Source organism: Heteronotia binoei, chromosome 8 (genome assembly GCF_032191835.1).
Source record: "Heteronotia binoei isolate CCM8104 ecotype False Entrance Well chromosome 8, APGP_CSIRO_Hbin_v1, whole genome shotgun sequence".
Lineage (NCBI taxonomy): Eukaryota > Metazoa > Chordata > Lepidosauria > Squamata > Gekkonidae > Heteronotia > Heteronotia binoei.
The window spans coordinates 20,829,439-20,848,135 of record NC_083230.1 but is presented as its reverse complement, the minus strand read 5'-3'; the positions used below and the strand labels follow the sequence as shown (position 1 = coordinate 20,848,135).

General features: G+C 42.7%; 1 protein-coding gene across 1 annotated transcript in view; it reads left to right on the top strand.

Moving 5' to 3' along the window:
- Positions 1 to 18,697, top strand: part of TUBGCP6 (tubulin gamma complex component 6) — a 45,839-nt gene that overhangs the window by 25,025 nt on the left and 2,117 nt on the right. The window contains exons 7-24 of the mRNA XM_060244794.1: positions 206 to 281; positions 1,087 to 1,196; positions 1,714 to 1,805; positions 3,202 to 3,341; positions 3,696 to 3,845; positions 5,208 to 5,289; positions 5,386 to 5,474; positions 5,634 to 5,749; positions 7,037 to 7,175; positions 7,281 to 7,397; positions 9,862 to 11,113; positions 12,159 to 12,214; positions 12,586 to 12,775; positions 15,027 to 15,195; positions 16,141 to 16,282; positions 16,577 to 16,771; positions 16,993 to 17,125; positions 17,944 to 18,157. Of these exons, the coding sequence (XP_060100777.1) occupies positions 206 to 281; positions 1,087 to 1,196; positions 1,714 to 1,805; positions 3,202 to 3,341; positions 3,696 to 3,845; positions 5,208 to 5,289; positions 5,386 to 5,474; positions 5,634 to 5,749; positions 7,037 to 7,175; positions 7,281 to 7,397; positions 9,862 to 11,113; positions 12,159 to 12,214; positions 12,586 to 12,775; positions 15,027 to 15,195; positions 16,141 to 16,282; positions 16,577 to 16,771; positions 16,993 to 17,125; positions 17,944 to 18,157 (3,462 nt within the window). The remainder of the gene's footprint in view (positions 1 to 205; positions 282 to 1,086; positions 1,197 to 1,713; positions 1,806 to 3,201; positions 3,342 to 3,695; positions 3,846 to 5,207; positions 5,290 to 5,385; positions 5,475 to 5,633; positions 5,750 to 7,036; positions 7,176 to 7,280; positions 7,398 to 9,861; positions 11,114 to 12,158; positions 12,215 to 12,585; positions 12,776 to 15,026; positions 15,196 to 16,140; positions 16,283 to 16,576; positions 16,772 to 16,992; positions 17,126 to 17,943; positions 18,158 to 18,697) is intronic.

Sequence of the window (18,697 nt, the reverse complement as noted above, 5' to 3'; positions counted from 1 at the left end):
AGGAAGGTAAAGGAGATTGTGAGCTGCTCTGAGACTCTTCGGAGTGGAGGGCGGGATACAAATCCAATATCTTCTATCGTCTTCTTCTTCATCTTCTTGCAACATTCCCAGAAACGTTTGGCTGACCACTGTGGGAAGGCTAGACTAGTCGAATGCTTGTTTAGATGGGAATTTTAAAGGTAACCTGTCGGTTTTTGTTGGTAAGGTATTTAGCTGAGCTCTGCGGCATCGGAGGAACTGCACTGGGGACTGCTGGAGCTGCTGGTGCTTCATTTCCGACCGTGAGTATGACTTTTGTCTCATTTCTGAAGCTGTGGGGAACCGAGAAGTATGTATGCTTTATATCAGTAGAAACCATGTTCAGCGACTGGGTGTTTTTACCAAAGCTGTGTGTTGTTGACCTAAACATCTTGCTGGGAAAATGGCTCTCCTGTTTGGCTAGTTTCACTTTCAGCTATGTGATTTCTACAAGTGGTTCAACTTTTAGTGTGTTTGCCCATTTTTATGTAAAAGCTTATGCCAGACCGGGGGTGGCCAAACTCACTTAATGTAAGAGCCGCGTAGAATAAGCATCGGGCGTTGGAGAGCCGCAAGACTTGAATGGCAGATCTTTGAAAGCCACAAGATAGGAGCGTCAGATTTTGAGGGAAGGAAGGATGATAGATGGGAGAGAGAAAGGTGGAAAGGAAGCACCTTTAACTTTAAATGCTTTCTCCAATCCAGCCAAGAGGGTGGTAGGGGCTTCGAGAGCCACACAATATGAGTGAAAGAGCCACATGTGGCTCCTGAACCATAGTTTGGCCACCACTGTGCTAGATAATGCACATTAATGTTCCTCCAGTTAGCATCTTGCACAGAATCATCTACTGGATTCCTGCGAATGAGCTCCAATAAATAGAAGTTTCTTCAGATGAACCAAAACAAGCTTTGCTCGATCACAGGAGTAGGTTTTAAGTGATCTAATTTAGCGAAGCTTCTAATAATACCATTTAGCTATTTAAACAGAAGCACTAGTGTGTGTACGTGTGTGTGTGTGTATGAGATTTCTTTTACAGTGACGTGAACTCTCTGTTGTATGAATTTCAGGGTGTGAAACTTCTTTCATATCTGTACGAAGAAGCTCTTAATAACTGCAGCAACGAACATTACCCAGTTCTACTGTCGCTACTAAAAACGAGTTGTGAACCTTACACAAGGTAGACATAACAGTTTTAAGTTATACTCCGCAGTAACGCCACAACAAAGATAGCTCATGGATTTCCTGTATTTGAGTTGGCATTACAGAGTGGATATTGGCCTACTTTTGTAAGTTGAAATAAAACGGAACCTTGAAAGAGACCCCATGTATAATGAAGCGTCTCAAGGTGCTTCTAGAAGTAAAGCTGCTGTTTTTGACAAAGTAAAACAATTCTCTGAAATAGCATAACTTAAAAACAACATAGAGCAACTTCCACGTAAGGATCTTTTGGGGAAGCTGCCGGAAAATTAACTGGAAGCTCTTCTTGGCAGAATAAAAAACCCAGCTGTTTCAAAGCTACCCTGTGCTGGAGTGACATGGCGTTGAGATCTTGGGGCCAGTATTAACGTGAGGCCCTTAAGTCTTTGCAGCAGTTATTTTTTTTCCTGATAATCTGTTGAATTTAGTAATATAATTAAGAAAGGGTACTCAGTGAAATCTTTTTCAAGTGTAGTCTTCAATAATCTGTCTTTTAGGTTTGTCCACGATTGGGTGTATAGCGGTGTATTCAGAGATGCTTACGGTGAATTCATGATTCAGGTCAATGAAGATTATCTTGGATTCAGAGGTACGCTGCAAATTAAGGTGTCATCTTTTGAATGCCCGTCAGAGCACTTCAGTAATGAAAGGCCTCAGTGGCACAATTAGAAAAGTATAGACTGACCTGCCCTTTATATCTAGAATGCTGTGTTTGCAAGCTGTGGCCAAGCCCCGGCGCAATGAAGGGGATATAGGGTTGCTGTGGCAGAAAGAAAAACCCATGTAAGTGTCATTGTGGGTATGGTTGTCCTCACACTCAGCTTTGGGAGGCACTGAGGTCAACACGGAAACTTCAATGGCAATGTTGAATCACTTATACTTTCCAGAGCTGGGTTAGGTATTCTTCATCCATCATACCGTAACAAAGTGATCAAGATGAGAATCTTAGCCAGTAATTGCAGCAGGATGAAAAACCAAATTCAGTACTCTGGTGGCATTTGGATTCCACACCCCAGACACACCTCCCTCTGTGAGTGGCATCCTGCATCCATCACATCCTGAGAATCTGGGAGATATTTTCGCTGTCATGCTGCACTCTGATGATCCATATTAGGTCCCTTATCCGTTAGGACTCTGGGTGCTTGATGGAGTGGGTCCAGGGTGGATCAGGAGCTTGCTTAACCTGCGGGTGTGGCGTAGACATGACTGTACAACGAAGGGACACTTTCCAGTCAGGCCACTATTCTATTCCAACACCTGGCGGTCAAAGCCACATCCCTGGATCGCTGTGACATTAAAATAAAAAGGAAGGAGGCATAAACGGCAAGCTTCTCCCTGTTCTGTATAGAAGAAAAAGAAGATATTGGATTTATATCCCGCCCTCCACTCTGAAGAGTCTCAGAGTGGCTCACAATCTCCTTTACCTTCCTCCCCCACAACAGACACCCTGTGAGGTGGGTGGGGCTGGAGAGGGCTCTCACAGCAGCTGCCCTTTCAAGGACAACCTCTGCCAGAGCTATGGCTGACCCAAGGCCATTCCAGCAGGTGCAAGTGGAGGAGTGGGGAATCAAACCCGGTTCTCCCAGATAAGAGTCCGCACACTTAACCACTACACCAAACCGGCGCTCCGGTTATAGTATATACTAATGGTAATAGTATAGTATAGTAATAGTATATACTATTTTGAGCATATCTGTAACGCATACTGCCATTGTGGGAGTTCGGGTAAAGGGCAAGAACGTTAGTTACATATTGCGTTGGTGAATCAGTGTTCTCACACACTCTTCCGGTGGCTTCTAAAACTAGCAGGCCACCGGTGCTGGGGATATGTGATTTCCCTGCAGCAAAAGTGCAGTCTTGAAGGGACCGTGTTTCGACTGTGCGCAATATAGGCAATGATAGCGCAGTTGTATTAAAAACTGATTAGGCCGACGGCCCTGAATATAGCCTGCTTTCTGACCCGTTTCACCTTTTTGAATTTCTAGATAAATATTATTGGACCCATGGGTACATTCTGATTTCCAAAGAAGCGGAAGACTGTGTCCCTGTGTTCTTGAAGCATATTGCTAACGATGTATACATTTGTGGGAAAACCATCAATTTATTAAAGTTGTGCTGTCCCAGGGTAAGTACTAGTCGATCTTGGGACTCATTGGTTAGATATTTCTCAAGTTCCACTATGTAAATTCTCCTACAGCAATTTCTACTGTGGTATATCTAAGCTGCCAAGATTCCTCTCCATTCAGTATGTTGAGCCTCACTCTACACAGCAGTCTGAAAGTGAGAACCTGCTGGAAACATTTTCCATAGACATGTTTGGCACAGGATTTTTCGTATAGAATATCAGAAACATTGCTATAACCAGAAACTGTCAAATGTGATTAAATACTTGTTGTTTTTATTAAAATGAGCTAGGCAGTATAGGAATGATGAAAAACAGAATGATAGATTTATAAGCTTGAGTTTATTTATTTCACAGCACTATATATGCTGGTCCGATATCCCTGTTCCTCGGATATCTGTAATTTTCTCCCTTGAGGAACTGAAAGAGATTGAGAGAGACTGTGCCGTATATGTGGGTCGAATGGAAAGAATTGCACGATACAGTTCCATCAGCAAGGAGGAAAAGGTAAATCGATGTGCAAGCAGCTAATTTTGTATTGCCTCAAATGTGGATTTCTTTTCTTAAAATGCTGATATGTAGAACCGTGTCTTCCTAGTTGGTTTCTCTCCTTGTCATAACGAGTCCTTTTGAGGTTTTACTAATCTAATTTTTAACTTTGATATTCTGCCATTGGCAGGTGTGCATTATATTCAGTTCATGACTTGGGTGCATCTGATATAATGCCTTAAACCTTAGAGAGTCCAGGTTCTCGCCATATAGTGACAATGTCAGGTGATCTGAGTATCTCTCAAACTAGTAGAGCTTTTGGGGACAGGCTCTGACTCAGTAGTTTTGCTTGCTGGAGGGTCCAGGTTCCATCCTTGTCATTTCCAGTCAAAGATCTCAGGTGCTAAGAAAGACCTTTCACTGCTTGGGACCTCAGACAGCCACTGCCAATCCAAACATAGACGATGGTGAGATAGATGGACTAATGGCCTGACTTGGTATAAGACTGCTTAATTGTTTAGTGAAATACAAGGTCCATTTAGTGTAAAATCGTTGTTAGGGAGCTAACAATTTGTAAGCAAACTGAGGGAACGAAGCACCTCAAATCTGTCCTCTCAAGTGGGGTGAGGGAGGAAGCCAGAAATAGCAAAATTTATCTCTGTTCAACCCTCCTTATCTTTTTACCTTGGGGGAAAAACAGAACGGAAGCAGGATAATACCAAAACTCCCAGCATGATATTTACCATACTGGTGGGCCTCAGAGGGTGAATAACAGCTGGGAAATTGTAAATATAAGCTGTGCTAAAACTAACTTCTTTTGCCATCTGTTTAACTTTCATGCCGCAGATATTGCTGTGGAAAGCAAATTTTTAAGACAGTCCTCGCCAGTTGGTTTCTATAGCTAATTTGAAGTGGCAATTACACATATTAAGTTAGAGTTTTCTGCTTTGCTGGAATATTGTTCCAGCAATTTTAGTGCAGTGGCCTGATTTGTGATATTATGTTGTAAAAAATGTTGTTGGGGGGGGGAGGAAATGCGGTAATAAGTCTTAAGATCATGCTGTTAGAGTAATTTAATTTAAATGAATTTGTTCTTTCAAAAGATAGTATTATTAAAAAACCAAACTTTAATGTAATCTTACCTATCCCGTGAAAGTAATATTTTTATAATGCAATCAGCGTATGCATTGACTACAGCTACTTCAGTAATTGCTGTAGTTAATCATGCAGTAAATATATAAATGGATGGTCTTGGTCCACCATTTTATACTTCGTTTACCTTAGTAACTTGTTTTTTCTTCATGAGACTGAACACCTGAAGGTATGATTTGCGATACAAAATCTGACAATCACAGTAAATCATGTGACGTTGCCTCTTAGGAGCTGCGTATGGAAATTGAAAAACAGGAGTTAATTGTTCATGCTCGAGAAACAGCTAGCAAAGCTCTAAAAGCCATTATTGGTAAGTTTCAGTAGCATTTGCAGTCTACAGTTTATTTTCAGGGACTGCTTCCCCCCTTTTATTTGCAAGGCAACCTAATTCTCAGTTTCAATTTAGATCAGCAAATAGTGGAGAGAGTAGCATTGGATGCGAAGAAACGAGAGCGGTTTCAGAAACTGAAAGAGCAGTTTGTAAAGGACCAAGAGGTATTTGCATGAAAGCAGAATGCACCTTTCCTGTGAATGTCTTCGGGTTCTGGATGCTTGCATTTTTTAAGTCGGCATCATACAGTTCGAAAGCGTGTAAGGTGGTTTGGTGTGGTCATTTGGGGTGTGACATTTAAAGCTTGCTGAATCTTTACCTAGCGCCGACGTGCTCTGAAACGAGAAGAGATTGATGATGACTTCAGCTATGCTCGAGAACTTAGGGAGAGGGAGAGAAGACTGAAAGCTTTAGAGGAAGAGCTGGAAAAAAAGGCAAGGTAAGGGACTGTTGAACACCACAAATGGATGTAATCTGCATTGAGTACGTAGGGGCCTTGTAACTACTGCAAGCTTAAAATTTTACATCCAGTAAGCAAACAAACAGCTGGTTGTCAAAGTGGAAGACGGGCTTATTTAAATTGCCCACAAGCTCCTCCCTGAGATCACTTTTTCAGTATATCTCTCCAGGAATCAGTGTCGTGTCTCATCACTGTTGTGTGAACAACTTCTCTCTGGCCCCTTGCAGCCTAGCTAAGCCTTGACTGGATCAGGAAACAGAGTGACAACCTTTTCTCTCCCAGTCAGGGCAATGTGCCAGTCCTCAAGTTTCGCTCATGCGCAGCGTTGAAAGTAATTGAGCAACCTCTCTCTAACTTGCATTTTAAAATTTCCTTGCGTTTTATTATACCATCTGCTTTTATGCTGGATCAGAGTTGGTGATGATCTCTATTACAAGAGCAAGACATGGCGCAGTTGTCAGTATTATTATCTCTGTCCAGTTTTCTAATACTTTTTAGTATGCAAAATGCATTGGCATTTATTTATTTACTTCGTTTATACCCTGGCTTTCTTCTCAGTGGGGCTCAAAAACAGTTTACATCATTCCTCCATTTTATACTCGCAACAACCCAGTGAGGTAAGTTAGGTCACTCACCAATCTTCCATGATATTGGATTTATATCCTGCCCTCCACTCCGAAGAGTCTCAGAGCGGCTCACAAACCCGGTTCTCCCAGATAAGAGTCTGCACACTTAACCACTACACCAAACTGGCTCTACACCACTCAGAGTCTCAGAGCGGCTCACAATCTCCTTTACCTTCCTCCCCCACAACAGACACCCTGTGAGGTGGGTGGGGCTGGAGAGGGCTCTCGCAGCAGCTGCCCTTTCAAGGACAACTTCTGCCAGAGCTACGGCTGACCCAAGGCCATTCCAGCAGGTGCAAGTGGAGGAGTGGGTCATCAAACCCGGTTCTCCCAGATAAGAGTCCACACACTTAACCACTACACCAAACTGGCTCACCAAACTGGCTCTTCCCTGGCAGAGTGGGAATATGAACCTGGGTCTCCTAGATCCTAGCCACATGCTTCTGCTCACAACAATCCTGGGAGGTAGGTTAGTTGGGAATGGCATGCCCAAAGCCAGTCTGTGACTGAAAAAGAGGTGGAAGGTGGATGATTCATGCCCAGATCCTATGTTAACAGTTGCGCTGCTGGGGCCGTTACAGTAACCACTACTATCTGATCTCTGCTTCTGTTTTTCTTAGCTTCTTTTTCTTTCCTGTAGGCAAGAATTAATTGACCACTACAGCAAACTGTCCGAAGATGCGACACGTAGAGAAAAACGAGCCTTATGGAAAATTCAGAGAAACAAATTGGAAACGGCTCGCCTCAGTTTTCTCTTGGAAGATCAGAAACGTATTGAGGTGCCTTCGATGCTTCTTTTCTCTCTGTCTTTGAGGTGTGATGATAACGTACCTGTGTATGCATTGGCACAGTTGAGCTGTAGCATTTTCCATTTTCATGCTTAGGATATGCTTGAGAAGCTGCCTGGCAGAAAGTACAGGAAGAAACTGGACATAATTCCAGAATACCGGTGCCAACAAGTTTCTGTTCCAGTCGTGCCTGTAAGAGATTCCAGCCTTCAGGTATTTTTTTTTAATAAATTGGCTGACGACATACATTATAAAAGAAGATATTGAAGATGAAAATATTGGATTTATATCCTGCCCTCCACTCCGAAGAGTCTCAGAGCGGCTCACAATCTCCTTTACCTTCCTCCCCCACAACAGACACCCTGTGAGGTAGATGAAGATATTGGATTTATATCCCACCCTCCACTCTGAAGAGTCTCAGAGTGGCTCACAATCTCCTTTACCTTCCTCCCCCACAACAGACACCCTGTGAGGTAGAGGAAGATATTGGATTTATATCCCGCCCTCCACTCTGAAGAGTCTCAGAGCGGCTCACAATCTTCTTTACCTTCCTCCCCCACAACAGACACCCTGTGAGGTAGATGAAGATATTGGATTTATATCCCGCCCTCCACTCCGAAGAGTCTCAGAGCGACTCACAATCTCCTTTACCTCCCCCCCCCCACAACAGACACCCTGTGAGGTGGGTGGGGCTGGAGAGGGCTCTCACAGCAGCTGCCCTTTCAAGGACAACTCCAGCCAGAGCTATGGCTGACCCAAGGCCATGCCAGCAGGTGCAAGTGGAGGAGTGGGGAATCAAACCCGGTTCTCCCAGATAAGAGTCCGCACACTAAACCGCTACACCAAACTGGCTCTCCATAATTGAGTGTAGCCATAATTGGGTGTAGGATGCCATTTTGTGCGAGACCAGCTATTTGCTGAAAAGCTAGCAAGCTACGGAGCTGCTACTCTGTGATGAAATGGTCTTTGTAACTGAAAATTAGTTGCTGCTTTTGTAATCAGGTCTAATGAAAACACTGTCTCTGGTAGAATATCTTCTCGGGCCTTTGTTTTTGCAACTCAGAGTGAGGGCTTTGTGCTGCTGGCATTGGTATCAAGTTGCTAGGTCTCACAGTATAAATGCCTCATTCCATGAGGGCATATTTTACCACACTGCCCATCTAGCTGCTCCTATTCTGTGGGGTCCACATGGTATACCCTTGCAAAAGTAGACATTATGGTACACTCTTGATTCCAGTAGTCAGTTATCAAAATTCCAATGGAATTTTTTTTGTTTACTTTTCTGTGCCTGATGACTGCTGACCAGCGTCTTAAATGTCAGATTTTATTTGTATTTACTGCGTGCCACTTTGGAAAGGGCCTGGTGGAGAAATCTGGGATTTTATTCATTGACTGCGGTAAGCAGTATAAAACAACTTTCCTCTCCTTAGTGTCAGAAGCCACTGCAGGTGGGGCAGGGGGTTTCTTAAAATCTCAGATCCTCCCTCATAAATTGTAGATCATTTTCTGGTCTGTTTGATTAAGAATCATTGGCCACCATTGCTAGTGTTCTTGTCTTTAGAAGTCCGAGTTTCATAATCTTGTCTGTATGTCACAGACCAGGATCCCAGTAAGATCCCTGTTTAAAGATCCACTCTGTTGCCAGTAAGCCAATCACAGATGTTTAAAACTGTACATTTTCTGTAAGTTTGAAATGACCTGGTGTGGAGTAGTGGTTAAAAAAAAACAACCCAGGTTCATATTTCTGGCTGGCCATGATACTCCATGGGTGATTTTGAGCCAGTTTCTCTCAGCCTATGTTAATTCCCAAGGCTGATGTTAGAGTGAATGGAAAGGGAGAGTCCTGAGCTCTTTGAAGGAAGGACAAGATAAAAAAAAAATTGTAATTGTTTTTTATAGATGCTTCACATGTTATGTGATTTTCAAGACAGGTGAGGTGGTCTGTGTGTCCCTGAGGCGTTCCTCGAGTGTGGGAGAGCTGTGTTGGTCTGTTGCTGACCATATGCGTGCTGGCTAGTGATGGCTTCTGTGATTTTTCTATAAGGAGGCATACCTGCACAGTGCATGTACATTTAGAATACCGTCAAGTATTAGGTGTTCCCATAGTGAATGATTCTGCTGTGGAAATGGTCACAAGTGGATAAAACCCTGCTAACAGCAAAGAAGCATCAGAGGCTAAAGAAAGGGCATAAAGATATTTTTGTCGGTGCGTGCGTGTGCAGAGGGTGGAATGGAGAACTGTACAAGAGCGTACTCCGGAAGGAAGTTGAGCCATGCACCAGCACCTAGTATCAAATCAGTATATTTACAATCTATATATACAAAGCTACTAGTGCGGTGAGAAACATACATCAGAGTGACAAAGTGCTCCGCCAGGATCCAACTCTCTACTGAGAGAAATACACACAGGTATTGCAGTCCTTATATATACGTCAGCCAATCAAGGCAGTCCATATAGTGCTGACTTCAGCAGGTACTTTCCCTTAGTCATAGTCCAGCCAAAACCGGCTTGCTGACAAGGTTGATCTGACCTCATCTGTCAGATAGATCCACCTGCTTCTTCCTTGCTCCTGTCAGGCTATGGAAGGAGGACTCAATACATCAACAGTATTCCCTTGTATAATTGAGTGATGTATCCATGCTGACTATCTTTTTTTTGTTTTGTTTTGCATTTCAGTTAACAGCTCTAGAAACCAAGAATCCTCATGCCGTGAATGGTGTTGACAGGGCTGAAGAATCTGGCCTGGTAGGTGATGCTTTGAATGACAAATCACTGAACTTACCACAGTCAACGAATGTGCATTCTGAGGACCATCGTGAATCAAAACAGGAAGAGACTACAGTTCCATCAGAGAGCATGCCTGAACTTAACCTGGACTTTGAAGATTTCTTACCGAAACCTCTAGAAGAAATGTCTGTCCCTCACAGTGTGCAGGAGACAAGTTTGTTGGACAGAGCTTTGCAAAATATTAGCTCCGATCTTTCCTTGACTGACTGTGCGGACAAACATAATCCTGTGCAGAGAGACACAGCAGAAGAGAAAACCAGTCCTGAGGCTGACCCATGCAGTGAATACGATTTTAACACTGTTCTCAGGTCTTCTGCTTTACACAGCCACGTTCGAGTTGGAGAGAATGTCTTTGACGTTGAGAGCAGGAGACCACATTGGAACGTTCATGGCCATGCATCTGATGCAAATATTAAAGTAGGAGAATACGTCCCTCTTACCCAACCATACCAGTCACGTTCCACTCCTCACGGCCATTCCTCAGATGCTCACATTAAGATAGGAGAATATACCTCTGAGGTGGAATCTAGTCGGCCCCGCTGGAATGTCCATGGGCATGTGTCTGCAGCTCATATTCCAATTGGAGAATATGCCTCTGAGGTTGAGTCCTCTAGGCCACGGTGGAATATTCATGGGCACTCATCAGATGCTAATATAAAGATTGGTGAGTATGTGTCAAATGTAGAGCCAACTAGACCACGGTGGACCGTTCATGGCCATGTATCTGATGCCAATATCAAGATTGGGGAAAATGTATCAGAAGTTGTGTCTTCTCGACCTCGTTGGAACATTCATGGGCATGCCTCACAGTCACACATTAAAATTGGAGAACTGATTTCTGATATAGAGATCTCCAAGCCTCGGGGGTGCCCTTTTGGTCATGCATCGCAGTCCAGTATTCGAATAGGGGAGTGGACTCCCTCAACAGAAGCTGACCTAATTGCTCATCATAAAACAACCTCTGGTCCTGCTTCTGGCTCTACAGTTCAGACTTTCTTGTATGGTCAAGACTTCTGTACAACGAAAGGGAGCGATAAGGACCAGGAACAGGCCTTGTCACGGTTGGAGTCATCTGATAGGGCACTGGCTGACGTTTTGGATGAACAGCAAGAAAGATGTTTGGGACAGAGTCCAGAGAAAGGTGAGTGACAGGGATGAGCATGGACTGGGAAAATGGAGGACTTCCCTGGTTTACCAACCAGTTTGCGATGCTGCATAACCTGGAAACACCTCCTGAAGGCGTTTAAACGCTTTCTGAGCCCACTTCCGGGTCATGCTGTTGCTGCAGCGCAATGCAAATGAGCTCAGGAGGCATTTAAATGCCTTCTGAGCTCACTTATGTTGCCCTGCCTCGGCAGCATGGCCCAGAAGTGGGCTCAGAAGTGAGCTCACTCATGGCACACCGCAGGGACAACATGGCTTTAAAAGGTTTCCAGGGCACCAGCATCTCTGGCCCACAGAACACTCCCACAGACTAGACTGCCTAAAAAGGACACGGTCTGTGGGCAGTCTGTCTAATTTGTAAATGTACAGGGTAAATGGGTAAATGGACTGCGAACCGGCCCATGGTCTGTAACAAAATTAGGTCTGTGCCCACCCCTAGTGAGAGTCAACCATGGCATTATGTGGTAAGCTTTTTATGGTATAGCCTCTGAATAGAAATCCAATTTTTGAATTAGTATTTGGATAAGAACCAGCTGGGACTTGCTTGGATTGAACTCATCTAGCTTATATCTGGATGTGTAAATAGCTTGATGGGTGGGTTTAGCTGGATTAAAACTGTTTTAAATGGACAGTAAAGAAGGAATTTATTGCCTGTGTGACCTAAGCACTTCTACCCCTTGCAGAATGTCTTAACTGAGCCTGCTTTGGCAGGGAGGGCGGGATATAAATTAAATATTATTATTATTATCATTATTATTATTAACTTCAGTGCAACCTAGCGGAGGGACAGGATAAAAAAAATAAATGGGAAGAGCAGAGGTTTTTCATAATAGGCTCCTCTTGTTCTACTGTGGCTACTGGAACTGAATGATACTTGGATCATTGTAGATTGGAAACATTTTAATTTTTGGTCCCGTTCCATGTTTCTTATGCGTGATTAACATCCAAGTATGTAATGTGGTAAATTTTGCATGGTTTTTCCTCGGTAATATGATTTTCTTTCCTCTTTTGGTTAATTGCAGCAGTTCTGACCGATGATTCCCGAGATCTCCCACTCAGTCCTTCTCAGAACTTACAGGTGAGAAAGCAGGAACTTTGAATTACTTGTCCCCTTATGCAGATCACTAGCAGTGCGCCGCCTTATGGCACCGAAAGAATGTTCCTAGACCAAGAGCATGATATGTTGCATTAGCATAGCCACGGTTTTGCAGCGTTCTGGATACTTTATTAGTTGTGTATTAAGGATGGGGATTGAGCTGCACCTTTCACAACGACTGGAATGGTTTTTTCTAAAGTTGTCTTTCTGCATTTTTTGTGAAAAATTGTTAAAATTCTGATATCTTAAAGATAATTTAATTTTATTAGATGTATGTAGAAACTGTTTGAAAACTGATTTTTTTAAAAAAATGCAAGAACCCAAGTAACTCACAAGGCATGCTTTTTCTTCAGGGAGAGGAACCTGGGAAATCCACAGACACGGTCCCCGGGATGCAACCCACTTTCTTCTCTGAAGTTAGTGCCTCCGAAAGGCCAGGAGGAGATACGACTATTGCAATATGGGAGAAAGAACAAGATTACCTGAAAGTGTTGTCTGATCAGTATCGTCTTGAGAAATATCAGGACAGCTATGATTTGATGTGTGAGTAGCTTCAAACTCTCAAAATGAAGGACAGTAAGGAAATGTAATGGCTTGCCGTGTTGCTAGCCCTCAAGAGGAATGATGATGAGTATGTAGCTTACTGAATTTCAGTGTTAGGACACTCTCAAAAAAGTTTTTCTTGGGACTCTAAACATTAGCCAAGTGGGACCTTCCTTTCTGAACATCCTGCCAATTTATACAGCTTGTGAAATTTTTATGATGTTCCAGTGGCATTCATTTCTATATTTTCTTTCTCCCCTTTGTTCTGTGTATATTTCTCTCCTCACCCTGTTATCTCTTTTCTGCCCGTTATCTTGTTGGTACACTTCCTGATTTTATTCCCCCCACCCCATATTGGAAATTCTTCTGCCTTGTCTTTTCTGTCGCAAGCTATGACAAACAGATTTTAAAAATCACAGGTTTTGTCATCTGTTTCTTTCTCTCCGGTTGTGATTTTGTATTCCATTTTAGTTTCATTTACTTTTTACAGAAAAAAATCCAGATTCGAAAGAGCTAAAGATTTTTTGTTGTGTAAAATTTGTAACCATGAATGGATGCCATTTCCAGTAAGCAAGTTTGGCAGTTTTTGCATTGTAGCTACTGCTTTTTTCGGATAATTATCACTAGAATATGTATATGTCCTGTTGATTTGTAAATTCATAGGGGACCCCAAACAAACAAACAAAAAGTATGAATTCACCGGATTGATGATCACAGGATCTTTTCCACTATGTGACTCAATAAGAGGAGAGAGCCAGTTTGGTGTAGTGGTTAAGTGTGCGGACTCTTATCTGGGAGAACCGGGTTTGATTCCCCACTCCTCCACTTGCACCTGCTGGCATGGCCTTGGGTCAGCCATAGCTCTGGCAGAGGTTGTCCTTGAAAGGGCAGCTGCTGTGAGAGCCCTCTCCAGCCCCACCCACCTCACAGGGTGTCTGTTGTGGGGGAGGAAGGTAAAGGAGATTGTGAGCCGCTCCGAGACTCTTCGAAGTGGAGGGCGGGATATAAATCCAATATCTTCTTCTTCTTCTTCAATAAGCTTTGTTTGTGATTTGGCGATCACAGTATCTCTTCTTTTGATTTGAGCTACACAGACAATCTGATATGGAACTAGCAAGTAATGCAGGTGATGAGGTACCCAGTGACCTCTATGAACAAGAGAGAAATTCTGTGGGATTAGATGACTGGACAACCATGTCCACTGCGTCTCATTCACAATCCTTTCGGTGTGCTAAAATTAGTGTGTGAACAGTTTCCAGTTCCTTTTTGCCCCTCAAATTAAGTCAATGTAAGAAATATTCAAGCTATATTTTCTTTAAATTTCTGCAAGTATTCCAATAAAAACAGCTTCCACACAAAATTTTCAATTCGCTTGAAATAGAACTTTAAATCGCTATCTGGTGCTACTAAGGTATAAAATTAACATGAGGTACAAAATTAATATTATTTACCGATTTTAAAAATGACACGATAAATCAAATCATGGCCTATTGAGGACATCTGTTAAATTTTCTGGAATACACTTTCCATTTTGGGGGAAAATTGCTGACAATTCTTGTCCCCCATCTCTGTCAGGTACTCTTATCTAAGACAGGATACGTCTCAGAGGTATAGATTGAAATGTCCATATTTTGCTCATTAAGATAAAGCAAAATCACAACTGGAGAGAAAGAAACAAGAGTTTTCTGGGAAACTCACAGTATTGATACCTGAAGGACTGCCTGCTTCCATATGAGCCAGCTTTACCATTACAGGTCCTGCTTTGTCTCCCTCATCTTCAGTGAGCTAGGCGGCTGTGAGGGATACAGTCTTTTGGGCTGTGGTACCTCATTTATGGAATGTTCACCCTCTGACCCATTGCCTGTGTCCAGGCTGCCTGTTTTCTGGTGCCAAGCTGAAACTTTCTTTAGTTTTCCAGACTCTGCCATGCTGTGGCTTTAGTCTGGGATCTGCTCTTTTAGTGCCTTCGATTGGGATTTCATATTTTTAGTGTTCTCATTCTTGGTTATATTGGCCTTGAGTGAATTTCTTTGGAGACCCCATAGTATATAAACATTTTAAATAAGGAACAGAGACGTTTGTGACCAATTTTTCTGACCATTTTGGTGCTCAGCACACAAAATCACCTTACTAGTAAAGTGAATTACAGTAACTCTTAACCCAAAGTAAATCCCAGAGTGGAAGTTTTCCAGATATATTTTTGGGATTATATCATTGGCAAATAAAGGGTGGGTTTTTTGCCCCAATACAGCAGAGCTTCCAGTTTCCCATCTCCTGCATCATGTGATACCAAGATCTTATACTTTTCCTGTGGATCCTTCCGTACAGTCGGGAACAGATGAAACAGCTGTACAGCTGAGTGAGCTCTTATCTCTTCCAGTGCTGATGAAGCGGTCAGTTACTGCCCCCTTGGTTTCTCAGTAAGTACTGTTTAGAAGCAACAGAGTTTGTTTTGCAGCACCTTCTTTTGTGTTACTAGTCATGTGCTTGAGAAGGGGGAACATATTAATGTGTTAATTGGCTGTCTTTCCTTCCTCTGGCAATATATGCAAATCGGTAACTGCAATGATAACTGCAAACTGACCTTGTAATGGCTTGATCTGCATCCTTTTAAAAATACAGCCGCCATGAACACACCCGCTAGCTCTAAATCATATCCCTACTCACTTTCATTCACCTACACGTATTGCTTTCAGCAGTCTCCGTGGCCCTCTGTAGAGGATTTCCAGGGCGCATTGTGAGCTTCTGGTTGAAAATGAATGCAGGACAAACCTAATTGCATGCATTTTCTCTGCTTAAGACAATTTTACCTTCGCCTCTCAGCCAGATTTTCTTTCCAGAACGGATAACAAAAGAAAACACAACGTACTTCCGTACATTGGGTTGTGCAAAATTTCCACTTGCACTACAGCTCTTGCCTGAGCGGAAATGCAAAGGAAAGACTGTGTAGCAACTTAATGCTTAGTCAGCATTATTATATCCTGCCTACATTTCTGTTGGTATGAAATCTTGGGCAACCAATTTCTAGGCACTGTAATAAATATATAGGAAGGAAAGTGCTAGCTATTGCTTGATATCTAGCACAAGTGGAATAGTGCTAAACCCATTTATGTTTCCTCCTGGGTATCACTGGATCCAAGCCATAAAGTGTAGTAAGATGCCTTGAGTTCAGTTGTTTTTTTGTGACTCTGCTAAGGACCTGTTAATGCATCTCAGTTACCTACCCAGGGATTGCATTAGTGTTTGGTTAGTTTGTCCATAATTACTAAAAAAAAGGGTTCTGTAATAATTATTGATTTAATTTTTTGATTTAAAGTCTTATTTTTGAAAAAGCGTAATTGGACCGTGTCTTCATTTGCTGCTAGTGTTTCCCTTGTGAACAAAGCCATCGTTGACTACTACTTTGTGGAGCTGAACGTTGAGAAACATTTTGAAGCTTTAAGGCATTTTTTATTGATGGAAGATGGAGAATTTGCTCAGTCGCTGAGTGATTTGCTATTTGAAAAGGTAAGCCGCTCGGCCTTTTCTTTAACCTTTTGATACTTGGCCGTTGCTAGTAGAGAACATATGGGAAAGTGGCATTACAGCTCTTTACCGTATCTGCCGCACTGGCAATCTCTAAATGCTAGCTGTGGTAATTGGATTGGCACATTCTGCAATGGAATTTTAATAGCTGGGCAAACAATGTTCTTTGTTACAGAAAATCAAAATTATGCCTTGGACTGTAAGCCTCAATGAGCAACATGAAATATTTCTGACCATCTAAATTCTCTGTCTCTAATGTGGCATTTCTTACTCTAGCTTGGATCTGGCCAGACCCCTGGTGAACTTCTCAACCCACTTGTCCTCAATTCCATCTTAAACAAGGCACTGCAATACAGTCTTCATGGAGATACCCATCTTGCGTCCAATCTCTCTTTTGCGCTGAAGTACCTTCCAGAAGTGTTCAAACCCAATGCACCTGATGCCCTAAACTGCTTGGAGCTACGATACAAAGTGAGCAGGCTCACACAAAGGCACAATGTAATGTTGTCGCTGTTTTAATAATAAAGAGATCTGATAAATTGGCGTTAATTAATCCTGATTGTTCTCTAATGCCACTTGCACGTTTAGTCTGGCTTACTAGCAGCAAAGGCCTTCAAACATTAAAAAGGCAGTAATATATTCCAGCAATATGACAATGTGCAATAATGGTAATAGTATGATTTTTTTTCAAGGTTGACTGGCCGTTAAATATTGTAATTACTGAGAACTGCATGAATAAATATAACAAGATTTTCTCCTTCCTGCTGCAACTGAAGCACATGGTATGGACTCTTAAGGATGTTTGGTTCCATTTAAAGCGAACCGGTAAGACAAATCCGTCTGCTTATTTACTTAGCCTCAACGTGGACTTCTTCACAGATTTCTTATAGGCGTGTTCTGTACAAATTTGCAGATTGCGATTCTTGTATCCATGTTCCACGAGAGGTGTTGCTTATTCAGTTCAAGTAGTTGAGAGTGAATATGTGCTGGTTCAAGAGAAGAGATTTCCTCCTCTCTAACATAGAGCATGGGGGAAATATCCCCCCCCCCCAGGGATGGTCTACCTCTTTTTCTGAGTTGATCTCTTGGCAGTGAGCCACTAGTGATCACAGCAGTGATACACACATAGAAAATTGTAAATAGTGTGGGCCAAAAGCAAAGAAATGTGAAAGGTACAGACATTGAACATATGAACATATGAAGCTGCCTTATACTGAATCAGACACTTGGTCCATCAAAGTCAGTATTGTCTTCTCAGACTGGCAGAGGCTCTCCGGGGTCTCAAGATGAGGTTTTTCACACCTCTTTGCCTGGACCCTTTTTTGGGAGATGCCAGGGATTGAACCTGGGACGTTCTGCTTCCCAAGCAGATGCTCTACCACTGAGCCACCGTCCCTCCCCAACATTGCTAAGTCTTAGTCTGCGTAAACAATCTGGGCCGTAGGCAACCTTGTTACAACTGTAGTTATGTTTGACTTCCAAAAGAGTTGCACCGAAGAGTTGAGCCCGCTTCGGTGGGGTAGGGCGGGATATAAATCGAATCAAATAAAAAATAAATAAATAAAAATATCAAAGTATGTGGCTCTTGAATCTGCAGCTGTGCCTTCGCTGATGCTGTAATACTTTTTCTTTTGATTTTTCAGCTTTAGTAAAACACGCATCAAACTCTGTTCAGTTTCGACAGCTCCAGCTCTATAAACACGAAATGCAGCACTTCGTGAAAGTGATTCAAGGTTATATCGCCAACCAGATCCTCCATGTGACATGGTGTGAATTTGGAAGTCAGCTGTCTTCCGTTGGAAACCTGGAAGAAATTCACAAAACACACGCGGAATACCTCAACAAAGCAATCTTCCGGTGAGAAGACTGTTAAATGCGATACAGCGTGTTGGTTTGCCTACTGGGGAGGTCAACCAGCTTAGAAATGGTTACGAGGGCCTGCTCCATTTCATATTTTGTATTTATCTGGCTGCTGTTGTGAGGCAGGAGCTGATATGCATCATCTCTTGCAACATTGCGGAGACTGTAGTTAAAAGGCCCACCTCACCACAGAGCATTTTACCTTAACTGCATCACTGTGGTGCCTAAGGAAAATGGAGCCAGAGTGACCATCCTCAGACTGGTGACTCTCCCCATCTCCGTATGATGGAGAGCCAGTTGCACAGTGTGGGTATGGACGACAGTATCGTGGAAAGTAATACTGCCCCCTGGCAACGCAGAGCCTATTCACTAGCTGGGTTCAGTGTGCTACCATCTGTGATACTCCTTGGAAGATGCCATAAAACTTCCTATGCCAACAGATTGTGCTCTTGTGCCATGTCCAGAGATAGCAAATTTAGAACATGTGTTCCTAAACTGTACTTTTTACTCTGACCTGCGCTCCGTACTCATTGACCC